Below are 26,942 nucleotides of genomic sequence, written 5' to 3'. Positions count from 1 at the left end.
TTGTTTTTATTTGTTTAGGGATGACTGCTGATGCTTGTTATAACTTAAGGCGCCCTCAAATGTCATTTACAAATAAAATGAATTATTAAATGGCAAAACAATACACATAAAAGCCAATTTTAATCTAGGAATTCTAGGTCTAATGACTCACTTTTTAAAATAAATTTAAATGAGAGCTGTGTAAAAATGAATGGCACCCAAAACAGGCTTGATTTGACAATTTACGTGTATATTATGTATATGAACATTGCACGCATATTTAATAAATGTTTCTATAACGTTACTGGTACAAATTGTATATAAATATCCATGTAACAATTGTTTTGTATTGTTTTATTTCTAACCATGCGTGCAGCACAAGTATTAAATACAAAAACATGGTCAAAAACTTTTGGATGCGATTAATCTTTATCCAGCACTAAATACGGTTGAAATCACAGCACAGATTAAAAATACAGAGTAGCTGATGAATACAACGATTACACAAGATACTCAACCAATAGTTTTATTTTCAGAGACATTATCAAATTCAGGTCAAATAAATTGAGGAGAAACCAGGCAAGGTTATATTGAGAATGTTTTTATTCCAAGAATTCCTCTAAGTGCTTAGAGCCTTACATATCGAAGTAAGCACTGGGACACTTAGCCTGCTCTCACACCTTTGAGTGAGCGAATGTGTCAATGTGTAGGCATGTCTGCATGTGTGTATCTGGTGGCAACAGTTAGCATGTCTACAATGAAATCAACCACACAATTTACTCAAATTCAAAACACAAAACAAAAAACCGAAAATTGAAAAATAAAAATATTCTGCGCTGGGGGAGGGAAGGTTGTACAGTAAAAGGGGCAGGGGAAGGACCCGTCACCAGGAAACAGTGACATCGCCTTGAGGTCAGAGGCTAACAGGTTAAAGATCGTCATCTTCATCTGGGAGAGCTGTTTCTGATGCCACCTAGAAAAAAAAAAAAAAAAAAAGAAAAAAAAAAACATTACATATTGAATGAAGTTTTGGCAGTTGCAGTAAGTTTGTATGTTTGTGTTATGAAAAATGTACATACTTTCAAGTCGTGCTCATACTGTGCAGCAAGTGTTGGGTCCATAGCAATTTCAGGTGGTGCAAGAGCAGGCATTTCCACAAACTCCAGATTGGGATCTCCAATCAGCTTCCGTGCGAGCCACAGGAAGGGCTTCTCAAAGTTATAATTACTCTTGGCAGAGATGTCATAGTACTGAGGAAAGAGAGAGACATCACATGAATGATCTGACAACCTGAACTGGCATTCACATCCACAGGAGAAACATCCTGAACACTCACATCACAACAGAATAGAAGCATTGACAAAATCTATCAGTGTATCAGATTAGCCAAAAAGTAGCATGAATACTTCTGATGCAAAATGTTGTTGATTGGTTTTTAAAATGTGGGTTTTAAATATAAAAGCGAAGGCAGATGAACATGATTTCACACTAGTGGTGCATGATTACAGCAAAAATGGACAGCTTGATATTTCGATTTTCTGGATTGTACTGTGCCGATATCTTGGCTGTTTTATGACTTTTAGATAAATGGAACAAAATCCATCAGTAGGTACCGGCCAGTCTGTGTTGTAGCTGGGTTAACCACCCAAAAAAAGGAAATAAATAAAAAAGCTCTCTCATGCACTTGTCATTTCAATCCTAGAGGCCTCACTGTTTTTTGGAATAGAAGTTATTTTAGATGAAATCCAAGCACTTTATGAAGCTCTATGTATAGAATATCCAGAAAAGAAATAAGTACCATTGTCAAACCATTTCACGTAACCCCAGTCATTCAACTAATTAAAGCTCAAAGAAAAACAAAACGAACAGTAAAAACAACCATCATAAATGTCTTGCACATCATGGGAGAGTGTGCATTTGCACTACAACACTTGCGTATTGCACTACAGACAACAAACACTTTGACCAGTGACCCTGCACCATGACCTGATGCAGAAGAGTAGACCTTGGTGAACAAAGACATTCATTTTTTTTCAGTCGATCCAAGTGTTTTCGGCTCTTTGTATGATTACAACAAAACTATTAAAGTCACATGGAACTTCTGTTTGGTTTGCAGGACTGTGGATGTTGTGGTCCAGGGAGTCAAGAGAGCTCTTGATTTTATTAAAAATATTGTAATATAGATTCTGGCAATGGGTTAGAACCAAATGAGGGTGAATAAATCAGTTGAATTTTTGGTTGAACCAATCCTTTAATGAGAAATTAAATTTAAAAGATAAAAATGATCCATTCAAACTGATAATTTATAAAGAAACAAGCAATTATGAATGAATCATTAAATCATAGACTTTTAATAAAATCTTATTTAAAAACAAGAGCAGAGATTCGCAAATCTGCTCCAGTTTTGTTTGGAATTGTTTGTTTATGATCACTTAAAAGAAATTTTTAAATGCCAAGTTAATTATGTGAATTTTGCATTCACAACTTTCAGTTTCACCAATTAACAGGCTGCAAAGTTAAAGTTTTTGCAGGGTTTCTGCAAGTTTCTTTTAAGTAAATTTTAAGACCCTAGTGAATTAAATTTTAGAGACTTACACAGATCAAAACATTAAGGATTTATTTTTTTAAATGGGCCAGCTACTTCTGTAGATAGTTTTTTGGATTAAAGGCAAATCATGTAAGGAATGTTAAACTTTAGTTTTCCTTCCCTGGATAGAGAACTTAATTTGCAAAAAAAAAAAAAAAAAAAAAGAAGAAGAAGAAGAAAGCTTAGATATGTATTGCTGATCAGGTGTCAGCTTCATAGGGTGGTTTTTACCTGGACAAAGAAAAATGAAGATTTGTTTTAAATGATTTTTGACCTACAACCCAATATTTAGGACCTACAACCCAATATTTCAGTGGATTTAAATTGTAAGGGCTTAAATTGTGTTTTTTTATTTTATTGAAGACCTCACGAATAAACAGTTTTGAATATTTTGTCTGGACAACAGTTGAACAGCAGCTCACACTAAATTGACAGCAATAAAACAGCACTTCATTTCACCCATCTAAATGAATTAAAGTCTGTCATATTTAGCGGAAGATTAATTTGATAAAAATCAGGAAGTGTTATATGAACTAAACCCATGCATGGATTATTTGTTGACGTTTCTATCATTCTATCTTTAAAATGATGCAACATACCTGTAGATTCTTCTTACGGTGAAACACGATGCTCTTTGCTTTGACCTTCCTGTCCTTGATGTCCACTTTGTTACCACAAAGCACTATGGGAATGTTCTCGCACACGCGCACCAAGTCACGATGCCAGTTGGGCACATTTTTGTAGGTCACTCGAGAAGTTACATCAAACATGATGATTGCACATTGAGCTAGAAAAACAGAAACACATGTTAATCCACTGTTGCCTCATCAGCAAAGCATATAAACAGAAGAGTTTCATACCCTGGATGTAATAGCCATCTCTCAGGCCACCGAACTTCTCCTGTCCGGCTGTGTCCCATACATTATATTTGATGGCTCCTCTGTTAGTGTGGAAGACCAGGGGATGTACCTCAACTCCAAGTGTAGCTAAAACGACACAATTAAAAGCAGCATATTAATGTCAGGATCACACAAGTCGCACATTCTTCCAGAAGTTTCACTGAGATGTCACCTGAATAAGTGTTTCATGTGAAGCAAACACTTACCAACATATTTCTTTTCAAACTCCCCAGTCAAGTGTCTCTTCACGAAGGTGGTTTTCCCCGTACCTCCATCACCTACCAGAACCAGCTGTGGTTGGGGGGAGAAAAAAAAAATTCGACATTAGCAAAACTAGCATCACATAAGCAGCCCTTCAAATTGGTTAGACAGACCTTAAAAGAAAATAATTGCTTGGATAAAACAGTCATTTATGACCTCACAGATACAATTTGCTATAGATTACACAAGGGCATTACAGGCATAGATATAAAGATGGGATCTAACCGCAATGATCAATTTATTATTAGTAATGATGGAAGACTATCCCAATTGTCAAATTGTCAACCCAATTTGAGTTTGCACTTAAATTATCTTACGTATGTATATCAGGGCTCGACAATAAGGACTGCCCGATGGCCCAGGCCCAGCATGCGAGACACTCAGGAGAGTACACAATTGTTACTGGCCCGATCAGGGTGCTGCCGTGTTGCTAAAGTTTTATTTTGGATGTGAATGTTTGTCAATCGTGCCCAAATAGGGTGCTTTTCACACCTTGACATTTTTTACGAAACCGATCTTGTTTGCCCAGTAAGCGTGGTTTGTTTGGCATTTGTAAAACTAGTAATCGGGTCCTGATCTGCCCCGAAACAATTGGTCCGAGACTGCCTGAATGAGGTGTTCTCGGCTTAATTGAACAACTCTGGAGTGGATCAATTGTATTAACCAAAAGATCCAATAAACTAACAAATCAGGCTAAATCCGTGTTTTATGGTTGTGTAATAGCCACATATATGGCTTTACGAAGTAAGGGTGTCACAATCCTCCAAATCCCTGATTCGATTACATTTTCGATTCTAAAGTCACGGTTCGATTCGATTTAAAAAAGAACAATTAAATAATCATAAATGAATAATACAGTAAATGAATAAAAATAAGTTACAAACATAATTGCCATCCGGAAATCACTTTCCGCGAGACTCGTGAATAGGCAGTGATCTGTGTCCTTATAATGGCATCAGTAAAAAAAGGTCCACAACCAACAGGACCAAGCCAACAGTATCTAAGGCGTTCGCTAAAATTACCAAGTACAAGTGTAAAAGTGAAAGATTGAAGCAGTCTACTGACCCGCTGACTGCCTGGACTGCTGTCTTGAGCAGATGACAATGTGTGTGCCTGCCTGTGTGTATGTGGTCACGTGATGTGCGTTTTCAGCGGTAGTGAGGAAGGAGGGCTGCTCAGAAATGCAAGACGTCTGTGTGGATGTGGATCATTATAAAATGCCATTCAGGGCCTACTCACACTATGCCATCCGTACCGTGCCCAGGCCCATTTCACGGATCATTTGAGAAGTGTGAGTGCGCTGAATCGGGCTCAACCACGGTTCACTTGGCCGGCCCTGGCCTGGTTGGAAGAGGTAGGCCTGAGCGCAGTTCACTTGGGCTTTGGCGCGGTACGCTTGTAGTATGAGTGCAAAATGCGCCAAAGCCCGAAACTGAAAGCGAGACGTCTATTAAGTAACTTTTATATGAATTTATTAATCATTCTTACTGTTCAGTGAACACAAACTGCCGTAGGTTATTAAAGACATAAACCCCTCACTGCACCACAGCTACGCTCCTTCAGCAGACCTCCTCATTCCTGCAGCACAAGAGCTTTATGATTATGAGCGCCAAAAGTGGCGGATCTGTTTGGCAAAATATTTGACTCTGGTCACCGCATCCCTAATGACTGTTTGGCGAAATTTGACTGCATATCAAACGACTGAAACAATATAACTAGAGAAATCTCCACTGTGCTGCTGAGTGAGAGCGCTTCTCACTGAATAGCACAGCAGCGATGACGCAAGCCTGCCGAGGCCTGATTGTGGTGTGAGTGCGGGCCATCGGGGGAGACGGGAGAGGGGACAAGCGTGCTTTGGCACGGTTCGAGGCAACTGTACCTAGTGTGAGTATGGCCTTAAAAAACAAGACTTATTAATGTTAAGGGCCTGACTGGATTGGAGGGTGGAGGATCACGATGCCGGTGTTGTCTATCGGCCCAACCCTAATACATAGCAGAGCTTGCAAAGAGTCTTTTTTTCCGACAACACGAACGTTGACAACATAACTTACTGGAAATCCAAAATACTTCCACACCGGCTACTTCATTGAAAGAGGAGAGGGTTTAAGTTCTGTCGACGGGTCTCCTGCATCTGCAGTTCAACAAGAGTGTTTCTTTTTTTTGGGGCTTGGCAACATCGACGATTCCATTTTTTGATTCGATAATCGAAATGGAGCATGAATTTCAATCCAATTAAAATAGAAATTGTGACACCCTTATAACGAAGAGAGAAATACAAGTGGGGATATCATTCCTACCGGCAAATGTGCATTTGATATCAAATACGAAAGTGAAAGCATGCCAAAATATTAATGAGCCGTTTATTCAATAGAAAAGCTGACAAATTACATCTGATCATTTTCTTCATTTTAACTGTACAATTTTTTGCAATAGGCCTATTGTTAAATGTTTTGTTTATTTCTGCACTGACACCTCAAAAGAAAGCTCAAAATTGATCTGCTTCCAACAGGTTTTTAAAAAACATTAATTCAATAAATAGAATTTTACAAAACATGACAACTAAAATGAAGCTATGAGAAAGTCTTACCTCTCTGATTTATATTTGGTGATAATGTGGGCATTAAAATTAAAAGATAGATAGATAGGCGGAAATATATACATCTATCCATCCATCTCCCCCCTCAAATTTAAATACATCACAATTGTATTTCTTTTAACTGTCAGTTGTATTTAAAGAAAAGTTATGATGAAGCAATGTTTTGCTTTTGACATTTAAAATTTGTGGCTAAAAATGAGCTATTAACTTTTTTTTATGGGGCCAGTGAAAATTTTGGCAGGGCAAGTAAAAATCCTAACTACTGGCTTGATTGGGCCAGTAGAAAATTCTTAGCACTGTATAACCCTTTTACAGCTTGAAAAGAAATTAAGATATGGATTTTTTTTTATATCCTATAAAATACATCTCCCACATGTAAAACAGTGATGGTCAATGGGGTAACATTATACAAATGTAATAAATTAAGATCTAAAGGTCTAATTGTTTTTAAAATTTAATATACAGCCACTACTATCAATAAAGCTTCATTTTATGTCATATTACATCTACATTTCAACAGGGCAAATTAATTTTAAAGGAAATCAATCCTGGGTTTAGGAATCAATAGAAAACACTAGAATGCAAGTATGAGGCAAGAAAAACTATCGGGCAGTTTGTGGAGGTTAAAAACTATGAGAAACATCTAATTTAAAACTATACCATTAGGAATAATGGCAATAACTACAATAGCAATGGTAATTTGTGTCAACAAAAGTTTCAATATTATCCAACTATAATAATATTGCTAAAGGGTCAAAATTAGAAGATTCTGCCCTGGTAAGTCTTGACAATATTAAATTATATAAAGCAATGTTGTACAGATTGTTGTAATAGACTATAATACAGAAACTAAAATAACAAAATATAAAACAAACTGGTTAAAGACAATTACACAAATTTAACATCATTTACTAAATAACTACAGTTTATTAGTAATAATAAACAATTATATGTAGTATAGTATGTAGTAAAAAATATCCTTAAATTCAGCATCAAGTGGGTTCTCGCGCTTCAATGCACTCGTTATCAGCAAGGAGTCTGCGAATTCACTAACGTTACGAAACAGTTTAGAAACTTAATGTGATGAACATGTAAACACTCAAACTGGGGCTTTAATTTGTTACCACAGACTGTCGTGCCTTTAAAGTGAAAGTGTAAGTTACCTTAAACTGAACTTGTGGCTCGTTCTCCGCCATCGCTGTACTGTGAGTGTGTGTTGGTCTTTGTGCTGCAGTCACTCTGCGGGAGAGATGGCGGGACGGTTAGTCACATCACACAAAGGCCGCACCAATTCCAAATAAAGGCCACGGGACCACAAGATTACTCAAATAAACCTTTTCGAGCCAATATTAAAAACAAAACCGCTTTTAGAACTTAAAACAAACAAATGTAATGCTCATTGAACAACACGCAGATCTAAATAAGGGGATGCGCGCGAACACACGAGGCCGCTGCCGCTGAAGCCTAAACTTCACAATACAGCGGCCGCCCGAAGGCCTCAAACAGGCCGTCAACATGAAAATCAACAAATAGCGAATTTAGTAGTTTTTAGAAATCCAGAAATTAGTTTAGTTGACAGAACTTAAAACGAAGTAAGTGTTGTTTCCGCGGCTCCAAGATCGCGCGCTACCAACAACTCGGGATGGCGCTACGACAGAGATGAGCCATGATGAAACACTCAAAACTGCACATCTGCGGCCAATAAAACGATCAGACTGACTTACTAGCGCCTGGGCACTGCAGAAAAGCTTTCAGATGTGTTTAGTCGGCGCTGAAAATAAAACGTGTTAGTGAAAAGAGTGTGTGATGAGATGAACGCAGTCGTTCCGCACTCACCGGTGTTGAAGTGATCGAGGAAGAGAGCAAATGGCTGCGCCCGCGCGGGATTCAGCATGGCTCACATAAACGCTTCCGCCCCACCACGTGACCTGCTGCTGCCGCGGGACAACAGCGTCATTTAGTGGCAGAAGAGCGAACCTTTTACAGCATATCACTCAATTTTCTTCGGCTTTAGTTCTTACTTTATCATGAGTGAAGAGCGAATAGATTAAAGGCATAAGTCACCCAAAATGAAAGTTCTGTAGACATTTATTCACTCTTTACTTGTTTCAAAACTAACTAGTTTTCTTTTTTAAATAAAAACCGACATTTTTAAGAAAGCTGGAAATCTGTAACCTTTGAAAGAGATGTGTGCACAATTTCCAAGACAAAATCCTGCCCCAACCAGGCAATGAATCTTCTGCCCGCTGAATAAAACGAGAGATAAAGGTAAGGAGCAGGTTGCCCTCTCAAGTGTCACCTTTGAGGACAGAAACACTGAAGGTAAATACATACAATTGTTACATTATGAAATTCAATTTGCACGTACGTACTAAAATAGTAATACAGCATGTTTTGGTCGATGTGCCCCTCTTTAGATCAAGATTCTTTAATAGATTGTTCTCTGAGTCATGAACTTCAGAAAATTGAGCAGAACGTCCAGCTCCAATTCCATTTCCAGCAAGACATCCAGCTCCAGCAGCCCGTCCAGCTTCAATTCCAGCAGCCTGCCCTTGATGATCAGCAGGTTCAACATCTGGCTCAAGACTTCAACGGTATATTGACCTTTATATGTATTTTGTCAACAATGTTCATGCTATGTTCCAACATCATAATATGTGTTAGCTATCTACCGGTACTTAATGTTTTATAGAAGCCTTTTTTCCTAAATCGAGTTGTGGAGACATGTGAAATAACCCTAAGGAAAGTTGTTCCTAATACATATGGAAATATTCCTTTTTATATGTTCACTAATGATAACTCCAATTACTTTACTTTTTGTAGGTGACATTTTGGGCTGCTATAAAATTGTACAAAAGCTTGGTAAGGGAGGACACGGCACAGTCTTCAAAGCGATTTGCTTGATGGACGGTCTTGAGGAACTACATTTTTACTCACTACATCTTAGCTAAATGTTTCTCTCACTGCCTGTTCAGGTCCTTTTATTGTGTCACGTTACATTGAAAACGTTTAATAAATGTGACTAATTCACCAACATTACAATTGTTGTGTTTTGTTAATCAGGTGGCATTGAAGGTTGTTTTGAAGAGGAACAATATGGATTATCTCAGCATTGTAGTTCTCTTGATTTTTAGTTCAAGATATGTTAATTATAGCCAAAAAAAGAATTTTCAAACATCACTGACAACAAATTTCTATCTTCTACAGCCTGGTCATCCTACTCCCCTTTCATTAGAAGTTGCACTAACAATACTTGCTAACGAAGGATTCCTCAGATCATCCAGATGCTGGAGTGGCAGGAGCTGCCAGACTCTTACATCATGGTTTTGGAGCACCCCTTACCCTGCAAAGACCTTTTTGACTTCCTGGAGCACTATGAAGGAACCCTCAGTGAAGACGTGGCACGGTACATCATGTGGCAGGTAGTGCAGGCTGCCCACATGTGCTGTCAAAGAGGAATCCTCCATCGCGACATTAAATTAGACAACCTGCTAATCAACAAGGACACCTATGAAGTCAAGCTTATTGACTTTGGGTGCGGTGACATCCTAAAAACATCAGCCTGATTCTGTGGTATATTGTCCTTCAAGTCTGTAGTTAAGGACCTAAATTCTAACAAGCAGCTACACCATATTTTGAAAAGCATAAGCTTTCTTACTGTAACTAATAAAGAATATCTTTTTTTCCAGGAAAAGAAATGTACAGCCCTTCTGAGTATCAATCAACAGGCGGATACTACAGCAAATCTGCAACCATTTGGTCACTGAAGATCCTTTTATTTGAACTGCTGTGCAGAAAGCCTCCAGAAAACATTGACCTGGACATGACCCATGCATGGCTGTAGTCAAAATTTGGATTGTCAAATGGTGAGCTTGCCATTCACCACAGCACATTAAGCCAACTGTTAATCTAATTCACACGCTGTAATATTTCAGTACTTTTTCAAGGGTTTTGGACCATCAAATCTTATTGTTTGGATAAGGATTATCAAAGCAAATAGATTTAGGTAATGATCTTAGATAAGAACTCTCCCATCTTTCTCCACAGAGTGCTGCAACCTGGTTCAGCCTTGCCTGCAGAGTAGCTGGATGCCAAATGCCAGACTGATTCGTTTTTTTATTTTTCATTTTGACTACATTTTAGTCTTATAATTTGTGCAAGGACCTTCAAAAAGTCTTTGGTCTAAAACTGCCAAACACTGAGCTGCCATTCTCCATATTCCAAAAGGTTCTTGTGACCACAAAAAGTTCAGCACATCACTTTCAAAGGTTCTCAGTTAGATTAGCATTTTGCTGACTGACATGCCTTGCAAGTTTCCTGCCAAGTAACAAGACATTTATGCCAATACCTATGGTTCCTTTACCCAGCTGCCTCAGTTGCAAATGTTTTGGACAAAGCTGTACTAAAGGGTCCTTCAGTTTCTGTCATTATTCAAAGGAGGGATGTTACCTCAGGCCACAAAATCCGGGGCCTTCTCTTCATGAAACTCTAGCAAAGCATTGTTTCACAACCACCATTGTGTCTGTAATGGCTTGCTGAGAAGAAGCTCCTGCCCTGTCCTCATCCGAGAGATCTGTCAAGACTTACAGATCCTGACAAAAACCTCTTAGGAAAGCTCATCTCCCAATTCCTAACATGCTGTATAGAGGGAGCCTCTTGAGCATGTTGAGCAGCTGAATCAACTGAACTATTTCAAAACACACACAATTATTTAAAGAAACTTTGTTTACAGATTCTGAAGTATTATGTTTATGCTTCTATCTCTTCTTTTGAATTGTTTGATGCACTCTCTGTGGTGCACTGTTTGCACCAGGTTGCATTATGCACTTTACATGGCCAGACCATTTTATTCCTCAATCCTTGGTTCTGTGGGTTTTTGATTTGTTTATGTATCTCTGTTTTGTGTAGTTGTGTGTGTTTTTATGTGGCATCTAGATTAGCATGGTCTCATTTCACTGTGTACTGTTGAAATGACAATAAAAGCTCTTTGAATTTGAACTTGCTCATCTCACTATCTAAGCCTTCTTGGTTTTAAAACTGTACATGTTGCTAGGTTGTTTAATAAACTAAGACAAAAACCATAACCACAGTGAAAAGAGCTTAGGATGAGCTGCAGTGGGTACCGACCTCATGGATCAGACCAACTGACCAGTCCTAATATCAACAGATACGAAGAGAAGAGCTCAGCCATACTACATGACTGCAGATGGATTTCAATATTTGCATCAATATGGAAAACTGTTTTTTCAATAGAGACAGGAATGTGTGTTTTTTTTGTAAAATTGATACAAAAGTTTCTGTTTGGACATTGTGTTTGCCCATGTGAAAAATAAAATAATAAAACGTAACCTATATTAAGCTGTCCAAAGGAGATTTGGTATTTTTGAAGTTGATTTTTAGGTTTTTCAAGAACAGTGTTATAACGTCACTTCTAAACTTTCAATTTAACATTAAATGGTGTTAAAGTCATACAGTAGATTAGGGGTCACCAACCCTGTTCCTGGAGAGCTACCTTCCTGCAGAATTCAGTCCCAACCCTGATCAAACACACCTAAACCAATTAATATTACCTATAGCAGCACTTGATAATTACAAACAGGTGCGTTTGGTCAGGGTTGCAACTGAAATGTGCAGGAAGGTAGCTCTCCAGGAACAGGGTTGGTGACCCCTGCAGTAGACAGACTGAAATATGTCATAATTTTCTTTGGAACATAAAAACTGTTGGGAACTGATGAAAAGGGTGAAATAAAGCCAAGTAAATAGTAACATGTTTCATTTTGGGGTGTATTATTGGTTTAAATAATACAAAAACAAGATGTTTTGATATTTTGTGTACTTTTTATTTTTGGATGAAATATCTCTCTAACAATAATCATGTAAGTTCTAGCAATAAATCATCAGATAAAAAGTCAAATCTATGTGCCGCTTAGAAAAAAATGACTTGCTCCTTGATTGTCTTAGTGAAATGAAGGCTTGGATGGCTTTTATTTTTTAAGCCCTAATGACAACAAAACAGAAATAAGGGTTTTTGTGGGTACCATTGTGACTCTTCTGTTCAATTTGGGATCGTAAACTCAGCATATGAAGCCTATACAGTTAATAATTTAAGGGTGAAATTTGATTTTGAAATTTGAAGACAACTAGCAAAAATTAAGCAATATATACCAAAACAACAGTGTGAGACAGTAATCCATGCTGTGACAACTCTGTTAGATTACTGTAATGTATTGTATGTGACGAGTATCAGGTCACCATTTGCCCACTTGCAAATGGTGCAAAATTCTGCAGCACACCTGTTAACTGGTATTCGCAAACATGGCCACATTTCCCTGTGTTAGCTTCGCTTGTTCTCTCACTTGTTCTCTCACGCCAGTATATCAGTTTCTCTTGATTGAGCCAAAAAACATAAGCTTAGAAGGGATTATTCTTTTGCTGTTATAAGTCATTTTGGAATGAATTGCTGCTGCCCATTAGTAAAGCCTCTTTCATGTTCTCATTTAAATTAGCTATTAAATTTTGTTTTTTCATTGACATTTGACACCTGATCTTAAAAACTGTTTATACATATATATTAGTTGGGTAAGCTGTGTTTGATTAGGGTTGGAGCAAAACTGTGCAGAGCTGCGACCCTCCAGAAATTGAATTTGAGACCTATGCATTAGTGCAGGGGTGTCCAAGCTCAGTCTTGGATGGCTAGTGTCCTGCAGATTTTAGCTCCAACTTGCCTCAACACAGCTGCAAGGATGTTTCTAGAAATTCAAGTAAGAGCTTGATTAGCTAGCCCATGTGTGTCTGATTGAGGTTGTAACTAAACTTCACAGGACACTGGACCCTCCAGGACCGAGTTTGGACACCTCTGCATTGGGGCAAGTAAATAGTAGCATGTGTTTTATTTTTGGGTGTATTATTTGTTTAAATGATAAAAAAAAAAAAAAAGATATTTTTGATTGAAATTCTGCAATTCCTAGTACCTATTTTTGCTATGGAAGTTTAAATTTTCTTTAAAATATCAGCTTTTGTGTTCAGCTGAAAATATAGTCACAATGAGCATTTTCAGTTTTGGATGAATAATCTCGTTAAGTCTTACCATGAACAATCTTAGTAATGAATACATTTTGTTGTTTTTTTTTTTGTGAGTTAACAACACCACTTAGATTAAAATGACTCATATAAGGCTGTTATTTTACAAGTCACTTTTGTTACTTTAAAGTTATTTTTCAATGTATTAAACATAACATTAGCAAATAATAAAATTCTTTTATTAGTTTTTTTTTTTTTTAAACAAGTTATTTTTTATAAGTGTTTTTTGAGCATAACTGCACCGGTCACTTTGTGTAACATTGGACTGTACCTCATACTACCTCCCTGTATTAGGGCACTGTCACTTTATCCTATTTACAAGCTTTTTGCACTAAATACGGTCTTGCATTATAATGTATGTTTTGCACTATATACTGTTTTGCATTTGCACAACTCTGGTTTGCACTCTTTGCCATTAGTCTTTAACTGTAATTGTACTGTTTACAATTTGTTTATGTTTTACTGATATTTTTAGATTATATTATATGTGTATTTCTATTTATTGTAATTTCTTTTTAAAATTCTACTTTCTGTACCAATATAATCTGATCTGCATCTATAGGGTCTAAGAGTAACGCAATTTCAATTCTCTGTATGTGCTGTAGATGTGGTTGAATTGACAATAAGGCTGACTTTGACTTATGTTCATTTGTGTTTTATAAACTATGTATGTGTCTTCAAAATTTTAAACAGGCTAACAGTGTTTGCTTTTAGGCCATTTATTTGCAGAAAATGACATTCAATATTAAATATTCTTTTTCAGGCAGCAGAAAATGCCAAGAAAAATCTTTTCAGGTTTATCAGACATTTTCTGCAAATAAATGTTTTAAAGATAATATTCTTGTGTGAAATTATGAAGAAGCTTTATAGTCTAAATCACTGTCCATTAAGATGTTCCCTATTTGTTAAAAGAATCATTTTTTTGTGACTAGGCAATTTTAATTCAGCAACTTCCACCTGGGGATTCTCATACAGAGCAGCACCATTAATGTGATCCAAAACCTGAGAAGAAATGATGCCAAGGTATCCATAATCCTGGGCCAGGCCATATCCTAAGCTGATGCTGTGGTTGTCATGGAGGAGTGAAGAGCATGACACCGATTCCTGAAAGATCCTAGTGACAGAAAAGTCTTCGCATTGATCTCATGGACCAGCCTGAACACCCGCCGGTGACCTATACTCACACCTGCAGCTTCTCCACGATGGACGTCCAGCGTTTTCCAGCCTCCGGCATCTAGACTGCAATTCTGCAATTTATTTTTTAAAAGCTATTTAATTAATAAAATATATACATTATCAGAAAGGAAAATAGAAAATATATTAAAATGTGATAGTGATAGAGGAAAAAAGCTAAATTTTTATTATAGATAGAATGTAAAATATTTCTAAGAAAAAGATATATATGAAAGAGCAGCAGGCAATCTTTGTTTTTTTTTTTTTTTCAAATAGAGCATTATAAGATGCAAGTAAAACCAACACACCTTATTGTGCTTCTTTTTTATTTACATGAGTAAAGTTTATCAAAGAAAAAAAATAAGCAATGTCAATTCCCAATAAACATTTACATGCAGAGGTGTATTTTATTTGCCCCTGAGAAAAGCTAAGTTTGAATACACTGAATGAACAATTAAATCAAAATAAACATATTTGGTTTGATTTGTGCATTTCATTTCATACTTAACAACTGATTGATGTGTGCGTTTCTATGGTTCTATACAGTGCAGTGTTCAGATCCATTAAATGCAGCTTATGAAGCTCCTTGTTTTCCTGTTATCTGACTATCATCAGGAGGTTTGTGCAATTGTTCATCTGTACAGGTAATCCGCCTGGATGTTAGCAGCAATTTCAACCTCCCATCGATCTCCATTATTCAACAGTTTCTCTTTATTATACAGCAGCTCTTCATGCGTCTCAGTGGAGTACTCAAAATTAGGGCCCTGGCACAGAAAGGAGAAAGATTACATTGTTAATGGAACGAGTGTAAAGTATGAGTGAATATGACCCCTCAGTGATCAATATCTACTATAATCGGCCCCTCCAGGATTTTGTTATCGCAGAATTTAAAGTAAAATCCAACCCCCGAAACAAACTTCATTCGAAGATATTGCAACTTGTTTTCATTCAAGGACCACTTGAAGTATAGGCTGCATGTGTTTGAATTGATTGCCGAGTAACTCCCTGTATAGGCTCCCTTCACAAACACTAAAGTCAATACTTTAGTTTCTGACTGTGTTGCTCAGTTTTATATTTGTTCAAACGACCTTTAAAAAGAAAAAAACCTGGCACATCATTCATCTAATGATCCCTAGAAATCTATAGATTTATACCTGTATCTCTTGGCATTTTAAATTGAAAACTACTTAATTTTTTTTAGATTGCACAATAGCTATGTTTCCATCCAAAGATGCTAATTAAATTTATGCACAAAACTTGGAGTATGGCATATAAGACATGCAAATAAAGCAGCGTTTCCATCTAATGACTCAAAGAGAACAAAATCATAATTTCCTGATAAACAGCTGCGCGAGTCTTTTCTTTATTTAACTTGCGCCTCAGAAGACAATATGCTGATATGTAATGAATGTGTGGTGGCGTTTGAAGACGTGAGACGTAAAGCACAGACACTCTTGATGGTTCTGGAGGTCATTAATAATATAATAACACTAATACTGAAATAGTTAAGGTGTTTTAGAATGACCAAAACAACATTTCAGATGTTTTAGAGTATGCTCAGCCTGTAAAAAAACATTTTTTTATTATTACATGATCTCTGATAACAAGATCACATGACTTTTTTAAATGTCAGAGCGGGAGGGGGGTTTAGAGATGAAGAGCGGGGGAGGAGATTGGGGAAAACCAGCGGATTAAAAAACAACAACCTGTGGACACAGATCAAAAGAAGTCCAATTCCACGGAAAAACTGCAGACTTGGCAACACTGCTGTTAATGTTACATGTCGTCTATTGTTATATGTGGATTGAGTCCAAGACACGTGTGCAGCTTGAGTCCAAGACAAATTTCCTGCAAAGGACAATAAAATATAATTCTAAATTTAACTGAGCAAAAACTCTAGAGGCAGAGAGAGCTGCAAGGTAAAAAAATAATGGAGAAACGAGAAAACATCCTTATCAATTTTACAACATTAATTCATTTTTCTTTGGCTTAGTCCCTTATTCATCAGGGGACATCACAGCGAAATGAAACGCCAACTTATCCAGCATATGTTTTACGCAGCGAATGCCCTTCCAGCTGCAACTCAGTACTGGGAAACACCCATACACTCTCACACATACACTATGGCCAATTAAGCTTATTCAATTCACCTACAGTATAGCACATGTCTTTGGACTGGGGGGGGGGGGGTACACAGAGGAAACCCATGTGAACATGGGGAGAACATGCAAACCCCACAAAGAAAAGGCTCGAACCAGCGACCTACTTGCTGTGAGGTGACAGCGCCGCCCACTGCGCCACCCCTCAATTTTATTTTATGACAAGAATCATTAGAACATTTCATAATGATCATGCTCGGTCAGGGCCGGAGTGGGACTCTTTTTCAGCCCTGGAGTGTCAAGCCTTAGACCGGCCCACCTCAGTTCACGACTGATGATATTAAAACAAGGTCACTTCCAAATTAAACAGCTAAATAAACATTAAATAAAACAGCTGCTTTAGAACTTTAAATGTTCAAAAACCCTAACAGTATTATATGTCTTAACAATAAAACTATAATTAAAAAAAAAAAAACATACTCAGACAAGAATCAAACCCAGGTCGGCGGCGTCATAATCTAACGTGCTAACCACTGGACCACAACAGTTGTATATGAAGGACTGACTCATCTGAGTAATATCATCATTAACCTGTAGGCTGGTTACATATAAAAAGAGAAGAGCTGCGGTAAAATAAAGAATAAGAAGACTGTTGTCAAGTAAGTAAATAAATTAATTTAAAAAGTGTGACTGCTGAGAGCAACAGATTCTGGAGCTAGGGACACCGGCCCCCAAGGCCAAAAAACGGACCGGCCCACCGGGAATTCTCACGGTCCTCCCGATTAGCCAATCCGGGCCTGTGCTCGGTGGAGATGTTTTGTAAATTTCCTACTGTAAATACATTCACTCATTCATTCATTTTCCTTTGGCTTAGTGACTGATGTTTTCAGGAGTTGCCACAGCAGAATGGACCGCCAACTATTCCTGCATATGTTTTATGCAGCAGATGCCCTTTTAGCTGCGTCCCAGTACCGGGAACTGTACGTACATCAACACTCAATTTTTGATTACTTATATGCATTGCTAAGAGCATCAATTGCGTAGCTTTAAAGGATTTTCTCTTAAATTAGATTTTTTTTAAACCTTCAGATTCCAGATTTCCACATCTCAGCTAAATATTGTAGAATCCTAAGAAAGTACATTAATGAAAAAAAGTTTTATTCAGTTTTCAGACGATATATAAATCTCACTTTCGAAAAACGGATGCTCTTATGTGGTCCAGGGTGACATACATACAGTTGAGATCAGAATTATTAGTCCCCCTTTGAATTGTGTTTTCCTTTTTAAATATTTCCTAAATGATGTTTAAGAGAGCAAGGAAATTTTCACAGTAAATCTAATAATATTTTTTCTTATCGAGAAAGTCTTATTTGTTTAATTTCAGCTAGAATAAAATCAGATTTAAATTTTTTATTTATTTTTTAAGATCAAAATTATTAGCCCCCTTAAGCTATATATATTTTTCGATAGTCTACAGAACAAACCATCATTATACAATAACTTGCTTAATTACCCTAACCTGCCTAGTTAACCTAAGGAACCTACTTAAGCCTTTAAATGTCACTTAAGCTGTATAGAAGTGTCTTGAAAAATATATACTAAAATATTATGTGCTGTCATCATAGCAAAGAGAAAACAAATCAGTTATTGGAAATGAGTTATTAAAATTGTGTTTAAATAAATGTGTTAAATAAATTTGTCTTCGTTAAACAGATATTGGGGAAAAAAATAAACAGGGGGGCAAATAATTCTGACTTTAACTGCATTTATATAGAAATATATGCATACCTCTACGATTGCATCTACAGGACAGGCCTCCTGACAGAATCCACAGTAGATGCATTTGGTCATGTCAATGTCGTAACGGGTTGTTCTTCTGCTGCCGTCTGCACGAGTCTCTGCTTCTATAGTGATGGCCTGTGAGAGACAAACACACAGCTGACACCCAATCAGTAGAGGCGATCGGAGACCCATAAGGAAAACGCATAGACGTTACCTGAGCAGGACAGACAGCTTCACACAGTTTGCATGCGATACAGCGCTCCTCTCCGTTTGGGTATCTGCGTAGCGCATGCTCACCGCGAAAACGTGGAGAGAGAGGGCCTTTCTCAAAGGGGTAGTTGATCGTAGCTGGTTCTCTGAACAAGTAACTCACAGCCATGGCCAAACCTGCCATACAGAGAGAGAGAGAGAATACAACTGCAAAACCATGTATTATAATTATGTAATATGTAGAGGTGGGCAAAATTTATTAAGATTAATTGCATCCAAATGCATGCATATATTTCAGAAAATATTTATTTATATTTAGGTATAAAATATACTTTTACGACTGATTGATTAGCACTGTCGCCTCACAGTGAGAAAGGTCGCTGGTTCGAGCCCTGCTGGGTCAGTTGACATTTATATGTGGAGTTTGCATGTGCTGTCCGTGTTTAACCAGGGATGTTACACTGACAACAGAGTTGCGGATCCGCATGCAGGTTTATTAGAATGGTCAGGCAAGCAGTGGCCAATACAGGAGCAAACAGATGTATAAGGGCAATCCAGAGTCCTAGTCAAAAAGCAGGCAGATGGCCAGAGGCATGCAGCAAACAGGACTAAACAAATAAACAAAGCAAGGGTCAAAAACACGGTAAAGCAAGACAAAGGAAAACGCGTTGTAATGTCACTATAGCAGATAACAAGACTCAGCAACAGTGTTTGAGCAGTACTTTTACTCCATTAATCAGTCCTTGAGTAGCTTCAGCTGTGTAATCAGTCAGGATCTAACATCCAGTGCATGTGTGGAGTTGCAGTCCATGAACTGGCAGATTTGTAGTTTGTGTGAGTGTGAATGTATTTCAGCGATATCTGGTGGTTAGATCGCTGGTGATCATGACACCATGTTGGCATGGGTTTCCTCCGGGTGTTCTGATTTCCCCCAAAGCACAAACACATGCGCTATAGGTGAGTTGAAAAAGCTAAATTGGCCATAGTGTATGTGTGTGTTATGCAAGAGAGTATGAGTATTTCCCAGTACTGGGTTGCGGCTTAAAGGGCTTTGTAAAACATATGCTGGATAAGTTGGCGGTTCATTCCACTGTGGTGACTGCTGATTAATAAAAGGACTAAGACGAAGAAAAATGAATGAATGAATATAAATTTATATGATACAAATTCTAAATATATAATATCAAGTGTAACAATTTTTTTTTTTTGTATAGTTTTGTTTCTATGTATGTTTGTGGATCACATATACACAATAAATAACACACACACATACATTATATCAAAACAAACTTTTATTTTGGATGCTATTAATCACAATTATCTTTGCCTAGCACTGGTAATATTTAATTATAACAAGAATGATTTAATATAATTTAAATTATTATCGAGTTATCACATCATCATCGTTATATTAATAATATAAATAAATAAATATATAAGTTAATTAATAAATAATAACTAAAATTACTAATTCTGTCCAAACCTTCTATAAACATATACAACAACAACAAAAAACATAAAAATATTAATAATAGTAACAATAATAAATATTATTATTTAATTATTCTTTTATTCATTCATTTTCATTCAGCTTACCTTTATTCATTTTGGGTTGCTACAGCGGAATGAACTGCCAACTTATCCAGCAAACATTTTACACAGCAGATCCCCTTCCAGCTGCAACCCAGCACTGGGAAACATCCTTACACTCTAATTCACACACATACACTATGGCCAATTAAGTTTATTCAATTAATCTATAATGCATGTTTTTGGACTGTGGGATAAACTGGAGCACCTGTAGAAAACACACGCGAACACGGGGAGAACATCCAAACTCCACACAGAAATGCCAACTGACCCAGCCGGGATTCAAACCAGTGACCTTCTTGCTCTGAGGCAACAGTTCTAACCACTGAGCCACCATGTTGCCCATATTTAATTATTCAATCATTCATTCATTCATTCATTTTCTTTTTGGCTTAGTCCCTTAATCAGGGCTCACCAAAGCAGAATGAACTCCCAGCTTATCAAGCATTTGTTTTACACAGCAGATGCCCTTCCAGCTGCAAACCAGCACCCATCCAAAACATCCATCCACTCTCACAGTCACACCCATATTTAATTATAATGACAAAAAATATAATTATTATAATGATGTATATAATATGAGGCGACGCAATGGCACAGTAGGTAGATCGCAAGAAGGTCGCTGGTTCCAGCCTCAGCTGGGTTGGTTGGCATTTCTGTGTGGAGTTTGCATGTTCTCCCTGCGTTCGCGTGGGATTCTCCGGGTGCTCCGGTTTCCCCCACAAGTCCAAAGACATGCGGTACAGGTGAATTGGGTAGGCTAAATTGTCCATAGTGTATGAGTGTGAATGAGTGTGTGTGGATGTTTCCCAGAGATGGGTTGTGGCTGGAAGGGCATCCGCTGCGTAAACACGTGCTGGATAAGTTGGCGGTTCATTCCGCTGTGATGACCTCAGATTAATAAATGGATTAAGCCGACAAGAAAATGAATGAATGAATAAATAAATTATATACAGTTGAATAAAGAATTGTTAGCCCCGCTTTGATTTTTCTTTCTTTTTTAAAAATTTCCAAAATGATGTTTAAAAGAGCAAGGACATTTTCACAGTGTGTCTGATATTTTTTCTTCTGGAGAAAGTATTATTTGTTTTATTTCGGTTAGAATAAAAGCAGTTTTTAATTTTTTTAAGCACCATTTTAAGGACAAAATTATTAGCCCCTTTAAGCTATTTTTTCCAATGGTCTAGAGAACAAACCATCGTTATAAAATAACTTTCCTATATACCCTAACCTGCCTAGTTAACCTAATTAACCTAGTTAAGCCTTTAAATGTCACTTTAAGCTGTATGAAGTGTCTTGAAAAATATCTAGTAAAATATTATTTACTGTCATCATGGCAAAGATAAAATAAATCAGTTATTAGAAATGAGTTATTAAAACTATTATGTTTAAAAAAAATCTGCTCTCCATTGAACAGAAATTAGGGAAAAAATAAACAGGGGGGCTATAAATTCTGACTTCAATTGTATATTTTTAATTTATATAATAAATATACATATTTGAACAACACTATTTTTATATCTTAAAACCTCTCAGCATATAAATAAAAAATGTTAATCAAACCCACCTCTGCACAGTTCGGTCAACAGCAGTGTCTGTGCTGCACGGTCTGTGATGGACTTCAGGTCAGAAGGCAAATCTTCCGCATTTACATACTCTACAGACAGACAAAGACAGACATTATAGGACACTTTGTCTACAACACCTGTTTAGACTGTAAATATATATGTATGATCTTACTGTAGCCTCCTCTGTGAATGGTAAGGCTGAAGGGGCGAACAGGCCCAAGTCTGGCTGCAAAAGTGCCTGAATGAAATTTGAGCATTTTTGGTTCAATAGGAACACAACATCAAACTCTACTCAAGTCATTTTCAAATTAATATTTTGTTTTTCACCCAACATTTACCTGTGCGGCAGGAGGAAAACAGTATGCGCAATGTCATCTCCATCCTCATCAACCTAAAAGATATTATGACCACAATTATGAATTTATGATCACATAATATTATGTCAATATACAGCTTCATGTCATTGGTGAAGATCTATTACTTATACTGAGATTGAATCAGATGGGCTGTATGCCAAATGAACAGATTTGTGCCATAAGCCTGTTGGTAATCTCCTTTCACAATCTGTCAGACCCTATTAAACAACTTCTTTCATACAAGCAAATTGCAAATGCTTCCATAAACACAACATGCACATGTGTTTAGAAGTAGGTGGAAACCGTAAGTTTGTTGGTTTTTCAGTTAATGTAACTTTATAAAACTATATTTACAAGCAAGCAAGGTAATATAAACTTTAAGCTAGGCTAATTCTCTGTTTTACCGGTTCTTTACACATTTAACGTAAAGCCCTCAAGTTTTAGGCTACATATTGAGAACACACTATCTGCACATGCTTATAACTGAATGCCAACAATGTCACTTTCAGTTGATTACCTCTTCAAGTCATTAGACCCTATGAATATTTATGTATGTTGGATACTTCACTCACCTGAAGCTTCGGCCTGTTAGTCATTGGAGTGTGAAGATTTTTTTAAGCTACTTGCGCTTTCAAGAGCCCGGCGGTCACGTGGTGTCCGCTAAACTACTGCGTGACAGACGAGTTTTTTTAATTGAAGCATAAAACTGACAAGCATACAAACCATACGATGACATGTAACAGCAGGCCCGTAGCCAGCCGAGTAAAAGGGGTGGTTCTTTTTTCTAAAAAAAATGCACCTTTTTGCAGTTATACGCCTCAGTTTCTATTTAACTATGAGATTTAAATACTGCGTTTTAGTGATTTTTTTTCGCTGGATTAACTTGTCAGAAGTCCTCATAACCACACTTTTTGATGTACTAAAAATATTTTCCAAAAATTTGCACTAAAGAAAACTTAAAACAAGACAATTTTTAAAAATACAAATTTATTACAACACATAGGCTACTATTAGGAAAAAATAGCAATGTTAAAGTTTTGAAGTAAAAAATAGTAGCCCACTATCATTTCTTAGACAAAAAAACAAACTGTCCAGCACATTCAACTGTTCACAAAATTTGGCCATTAAAAAAATAAAAATGATTAAAACATAATAATAATAATAATAATAATAATAATAATAATAATAATAATAATAATAAAAAAACTATAATAATGAGTTCTGCAGATTTTTTCTAGCTTCTTTGGTAAAAAAAAGTAGGCTATAAAAATTCCTGGTTATCAACAATACCCAAAGTATAATTAAATTAATTTTACATGGTTGCTTCACACCTTTTTATTGCTCATTTTTATTTCAGTAATAAGGTCCAAGATTTAGAATAAAGTTACCTTCAAAATGTTTTCTCTGTTATACAGTAGTGAAAGAAGCCTTCTCTTACATCAGATTATTGTCCCACCGAAGCAACAGCCAACAGAGGATCCGTTTGGTCTTAAAGCCTTTTTCGATGGATTATTTTCATTATTTATGACAGCATAGCAGTCAAAATAGGACGAATGAGCTCATATATGGGACAAATTCTGGACCTTAAGTGAGGGGTGGGTCTTCCGAACCCCCCTGCTAAAGGCCTAAAAAGTTAGAGCACATGGTTTATTTTCATAGTAAACCTGTTTTTAAAAGAATTTTGGCTGTAAAAGTGCACCTACAGGTGTTTCAGGTGCAGGTCAGGTTTTCTCTTGGTCATAATTTCTTTTGTTTATATTCATTTTGTCTATAAAATGATAATACCTGTCCAGTTTCATCTGGAATGTATTCCAGATCACCTTCTGAAGTGGTTTGAGCGATATGATATCATCAGAATAAAACGAATAAGACTTCCGGTGTGGCGGCGAAGCTGATGGCTGTGTGAAAGAACCTCTCTTAATCGGTTGATTCAAAATCCCCTAGAAGATTCACGCAAGAAAACGAAGACAAACTGAAAATTAACATGGAAGGGGAGAAGCACAAAAGGGGTAAAAACAAGGTAGGCTCGAAGCGGGAAAAAGGAGAAATAACCGATGATACTGACGGCGGTGAAGAGAGCCGCGAAAATAATGGCGGTGCTGGTAAGGCCAACGTGGAAGCAGCTAACTCGGATATAAGTGCTATTAGAGATGACATCCGAGCATTCAGAGCGGATCTTAAAAATGATATGGATGACTTTCGACTCTCTCTTCGGGAAGATATGCGTAAGGAGCTGATCGAATTTAGGGGGGAAATTAATCAGAAACTTAAAAATCTCTCAGACGATCTACAAGCCGCCAACTCCAGAATGACTGAAGCAGAAGAACGTATAACTGATATTGAGGAATGGGACGCGGCGGCTGGTGACGCTCTCTTTAGAATGTTAGAGAGTCAGAAAGAGTTGCAAACAAAGTTAACCGATTTAGAAGCTCGCTCGAGGCGCAATAACCTCCGTATCTACGGAATCCCGGAGGGATTCGAGGGAAGCAACCTGATGGAGTTCGTAACGAGACTTATTAAAACGGAGCTCGACCTGCCACTAACAGACTTGGAGATCGGTATACAGCGATGCCACAGAGCACTTGCCCCGAAGCCCCCCCGCGATGCACCGCCGAGATCACTGGTAATTTGCTTTCTACAACACAGAGTAAAAGAACAGGTGCTACACACTGCATGGAAAAAGAAAGAAGTCCGACTTGAAGGAAAGAGGATTTATTTTGACCACGATTATCCTCCGGAGATATTAAAGAAAAGAAAGGCATACGCGGGGATATTAAAAGAGCTCAAAATAAAAGGGATTCGGTTCCAAACTCCACACCCGGCCAAACTGAAAGTTTTCTTTGGAGATGGCACCCAGATCTACGAGAGCGCGGCAGAAGCTGCAAAAGATTTGAAGAAAAGAGGATTTTCTGTGGGAAATGTGGAACAAGACCCCGAAGAACCGAAACGCCGAAGTCTCCCTAACGTTACCTGGGAAAGAGCAAGCACAAAACGTCATCGCAAATCAGTGGACCAAGAACGGATTAGGGAGAAGTTACAGAACTTTCATCGCGTCGCACATGAATCGTCTGAAAAGTGAATATATTATTCTCACCGAGAAATAACGTAAGTGACTGCATAAAAGACATTTGGACGATACTATTACTAAGCCTTTAACCGAACACTGAGGAGCTGAATGCTTATTAAGGCATATGACGCGTTACTCCCTTCGGACAATAACATATTTTGATTAAAAATAAGCAATCGATGGAGCAGTTATTTTATCTCCTATATTTTCGTTTAAGTTTGATTATATTATTGAGCCTACCAAGGATGAATAGAGAAACCGATTAAGCAAGAGCAGATTTTTCTGATAAACTTTTCTTTTGCACCAAAGAGAGGCCCTTGACGGTCACAGGGACATTCTCTCAACTAGAAGGTTATAACTATAACCTGGGACTTGGAAGCCCTTTTTTCTCATACAGTTTGTCTTGTTATGAATGTTCATACTTTGTTTGTTAGGTTGTTGTTGGAAATGTTTTATAAAAGTGAGCGGTTTAAAATGAATATATATGCGTGGTCAGGAATATAAATTAGTCACGTTGAATGTCAATGGCATACATAGTCCAATTAAAAGAAGTAAGATAATTGCGAAAATGAAACAAGAAAAAATACAAATAATTAATTGGCAGGAGACACACCTATCACCTCAGGAACACGAGAAATTAAAGAGATTTGGCTTTCAAAATACTTTCTATTCATCGCATAAATCAGGACGTAAGAGGGGGGTAGCTATTCTGATTCCTAATTCAGTGAACTTTGAACTTATATCAGAAATTAAAGATAAAGAGGGTAGATATATTTTAGTTAGGGGGAAATTAGATAATAAAGAAATTACATTATTTAATGTGTATGCTCCACCAGGAAGTACCAAAACATTCTTTAAGAAAATATTTAATTTGATAGTCACAGAGTCACACGGTACTTTGATAGTAGGTGGGGACCTAAATGTTCACATTGAACCCAGACTTGATGCAACTGGTCCCAACAGAAAGAAAACTTCAAATGCTAAAATGATACAAAGACTGCTTAAAGAACTTGGCATGTTCGATATATGGAGAGAGTTTCACCCTAAGGAAAAACAGTTTACCTTCTATTCAACATGTCATGCAATGTACTCAAGAATTGATTATTTATTCATGAATAATTCAGATAGACATAGAATTAAAAACTGTAGTATAGGGATTAGAGATATTTCTGACCACTCCGGGGTATATCTAACCTTATATTTAGATAACCAGCAAAAAGAGACACTCTGGAGACTTAACACAGCAATTTTGAATGATAAAACTATACAGAAACAAATTCAGACTGAGTTTGATCTATATATCCAAAGCAATGACAATGGAGAAGTGTCTCCGAGTACCTTATGGGATGCTGCGAAGGCAGTAATTCGTGGTAAAATTATTTCCCTCACTGCTTATCGTAAAAGAGAAAAACAGAAAAAATTATTAAACCTCCAAAAGGAAATAAAAAATCTGGAAACAAAACATATTAAACAAAAAGAACCACAAATATTGATAAGATTAAATAAAATTAAACAAGACCTAAATAAAATATATGATGAAGAAATAGAAAAACAATGTAAATTCGCTAAACAAAGATATTATGAGATAGGACCTAAAGCAATGAAATTATTATCCTGGAGGATACGAAAACAACAGTCTAAAAACACAATCTATAAAATAAGGAATCCTAAAACTCAAAAGGTGTGTACTGAGTT

The 26,942-nt window shown here is 37.0% G+C and overlaps 2 protein-coding genes and 1 long non-coding RNA gene across 7 annotated transcripts; 1 reads left to right on the top strand and 2 right to left on the bottom strand.

Moving 5' to 3' along the window:
• Positions 1-318: 318 nt before the first annotated feature.
• Positions 319-8,290, bottom strand: ran (RAN, member RAS oncogene family). 4 transcript variants are annotated; one of them, NM_131309.3, is given in 7 exon segments: positions 319-952; positions 1,059-1,229; positions 3,166-3,353; positions 3,427-3,552; positions 3,672-3,756; positions 7,486-7,561; positions 8,159-8,290. In NM_131309.3, coding segments are annotated over 6 exon segments (648 nt in total). In that variant the 5' UTR covers positions 7,519-7,561; positions 8,159-8,290; the 3' UTR covers positions 319-907.
• LOC103908747 (uncharacterized) lies at positions 7,548-10,925 on the top strand. Of its 2 annotated transcripts, XR_012389727.1 has the most exons (5): positions 7,548-8,644; positions 8,740-8,916; positions 9,146-9,436; positions 9,530-9,895; positions 10,012-10,225. It is a non-coding gene; the product is annotated as an uncharacterized lncRNA (long non-coding RNA). The 2 variants fall into 2 exon arrangements; XR_002459948.3 differs by lacking the exons at positions 7,548-8,644; positions 8,740-8,916; positions 9,146-9,436 and adding an exon at positions 10,370-10,925 and having other exon boundaries at positions 9,764-9,895; positions 10,012-10,188.
• A 3,959-nt stretch (positions 10,926-14,884) lies between these two features.
• ndufs8b (NADH:ubiquinone oxidoreductase core subunit S8b) lies at positions 14,885-22,784 on the bottom strand. The gene is given in 7 exon segments (NM_001024402.3): positions 14,885-15,339; positions 18,463-18,591; positions 18,671-18,843; positions 21,824-21,913; positions 21,997-22,062; positions 22,163-22,215; positions 22,753-22,784. Coding segments are annotated over 6 exon segments (639 nt in total). The 5' UTR covers positions 22,212-22,215; positions 22,753-22,784; the 3' UTR covers positions 14,885-15,207.
• Between the last annotated feature and the right edge of the window lie 4,158 nt (positions 22,785-26,942).

This window comes from Danio rerio, chromosome 14 (genome assembly GCF_049306965.1).
Source record: "Danio rerio strain Tuebingen ecotype United States chromosome 14, GRCz12tu, whole genome shotgun sequence".
NCBI lineage: Eukaryota > Metazoa > Chordata > Actinopteri > Cypriniformes > Danionidae > Danio > Danio rerio.
This window is presented reverse-complemented; position numbering and strand designations above follow the sequence as displayed.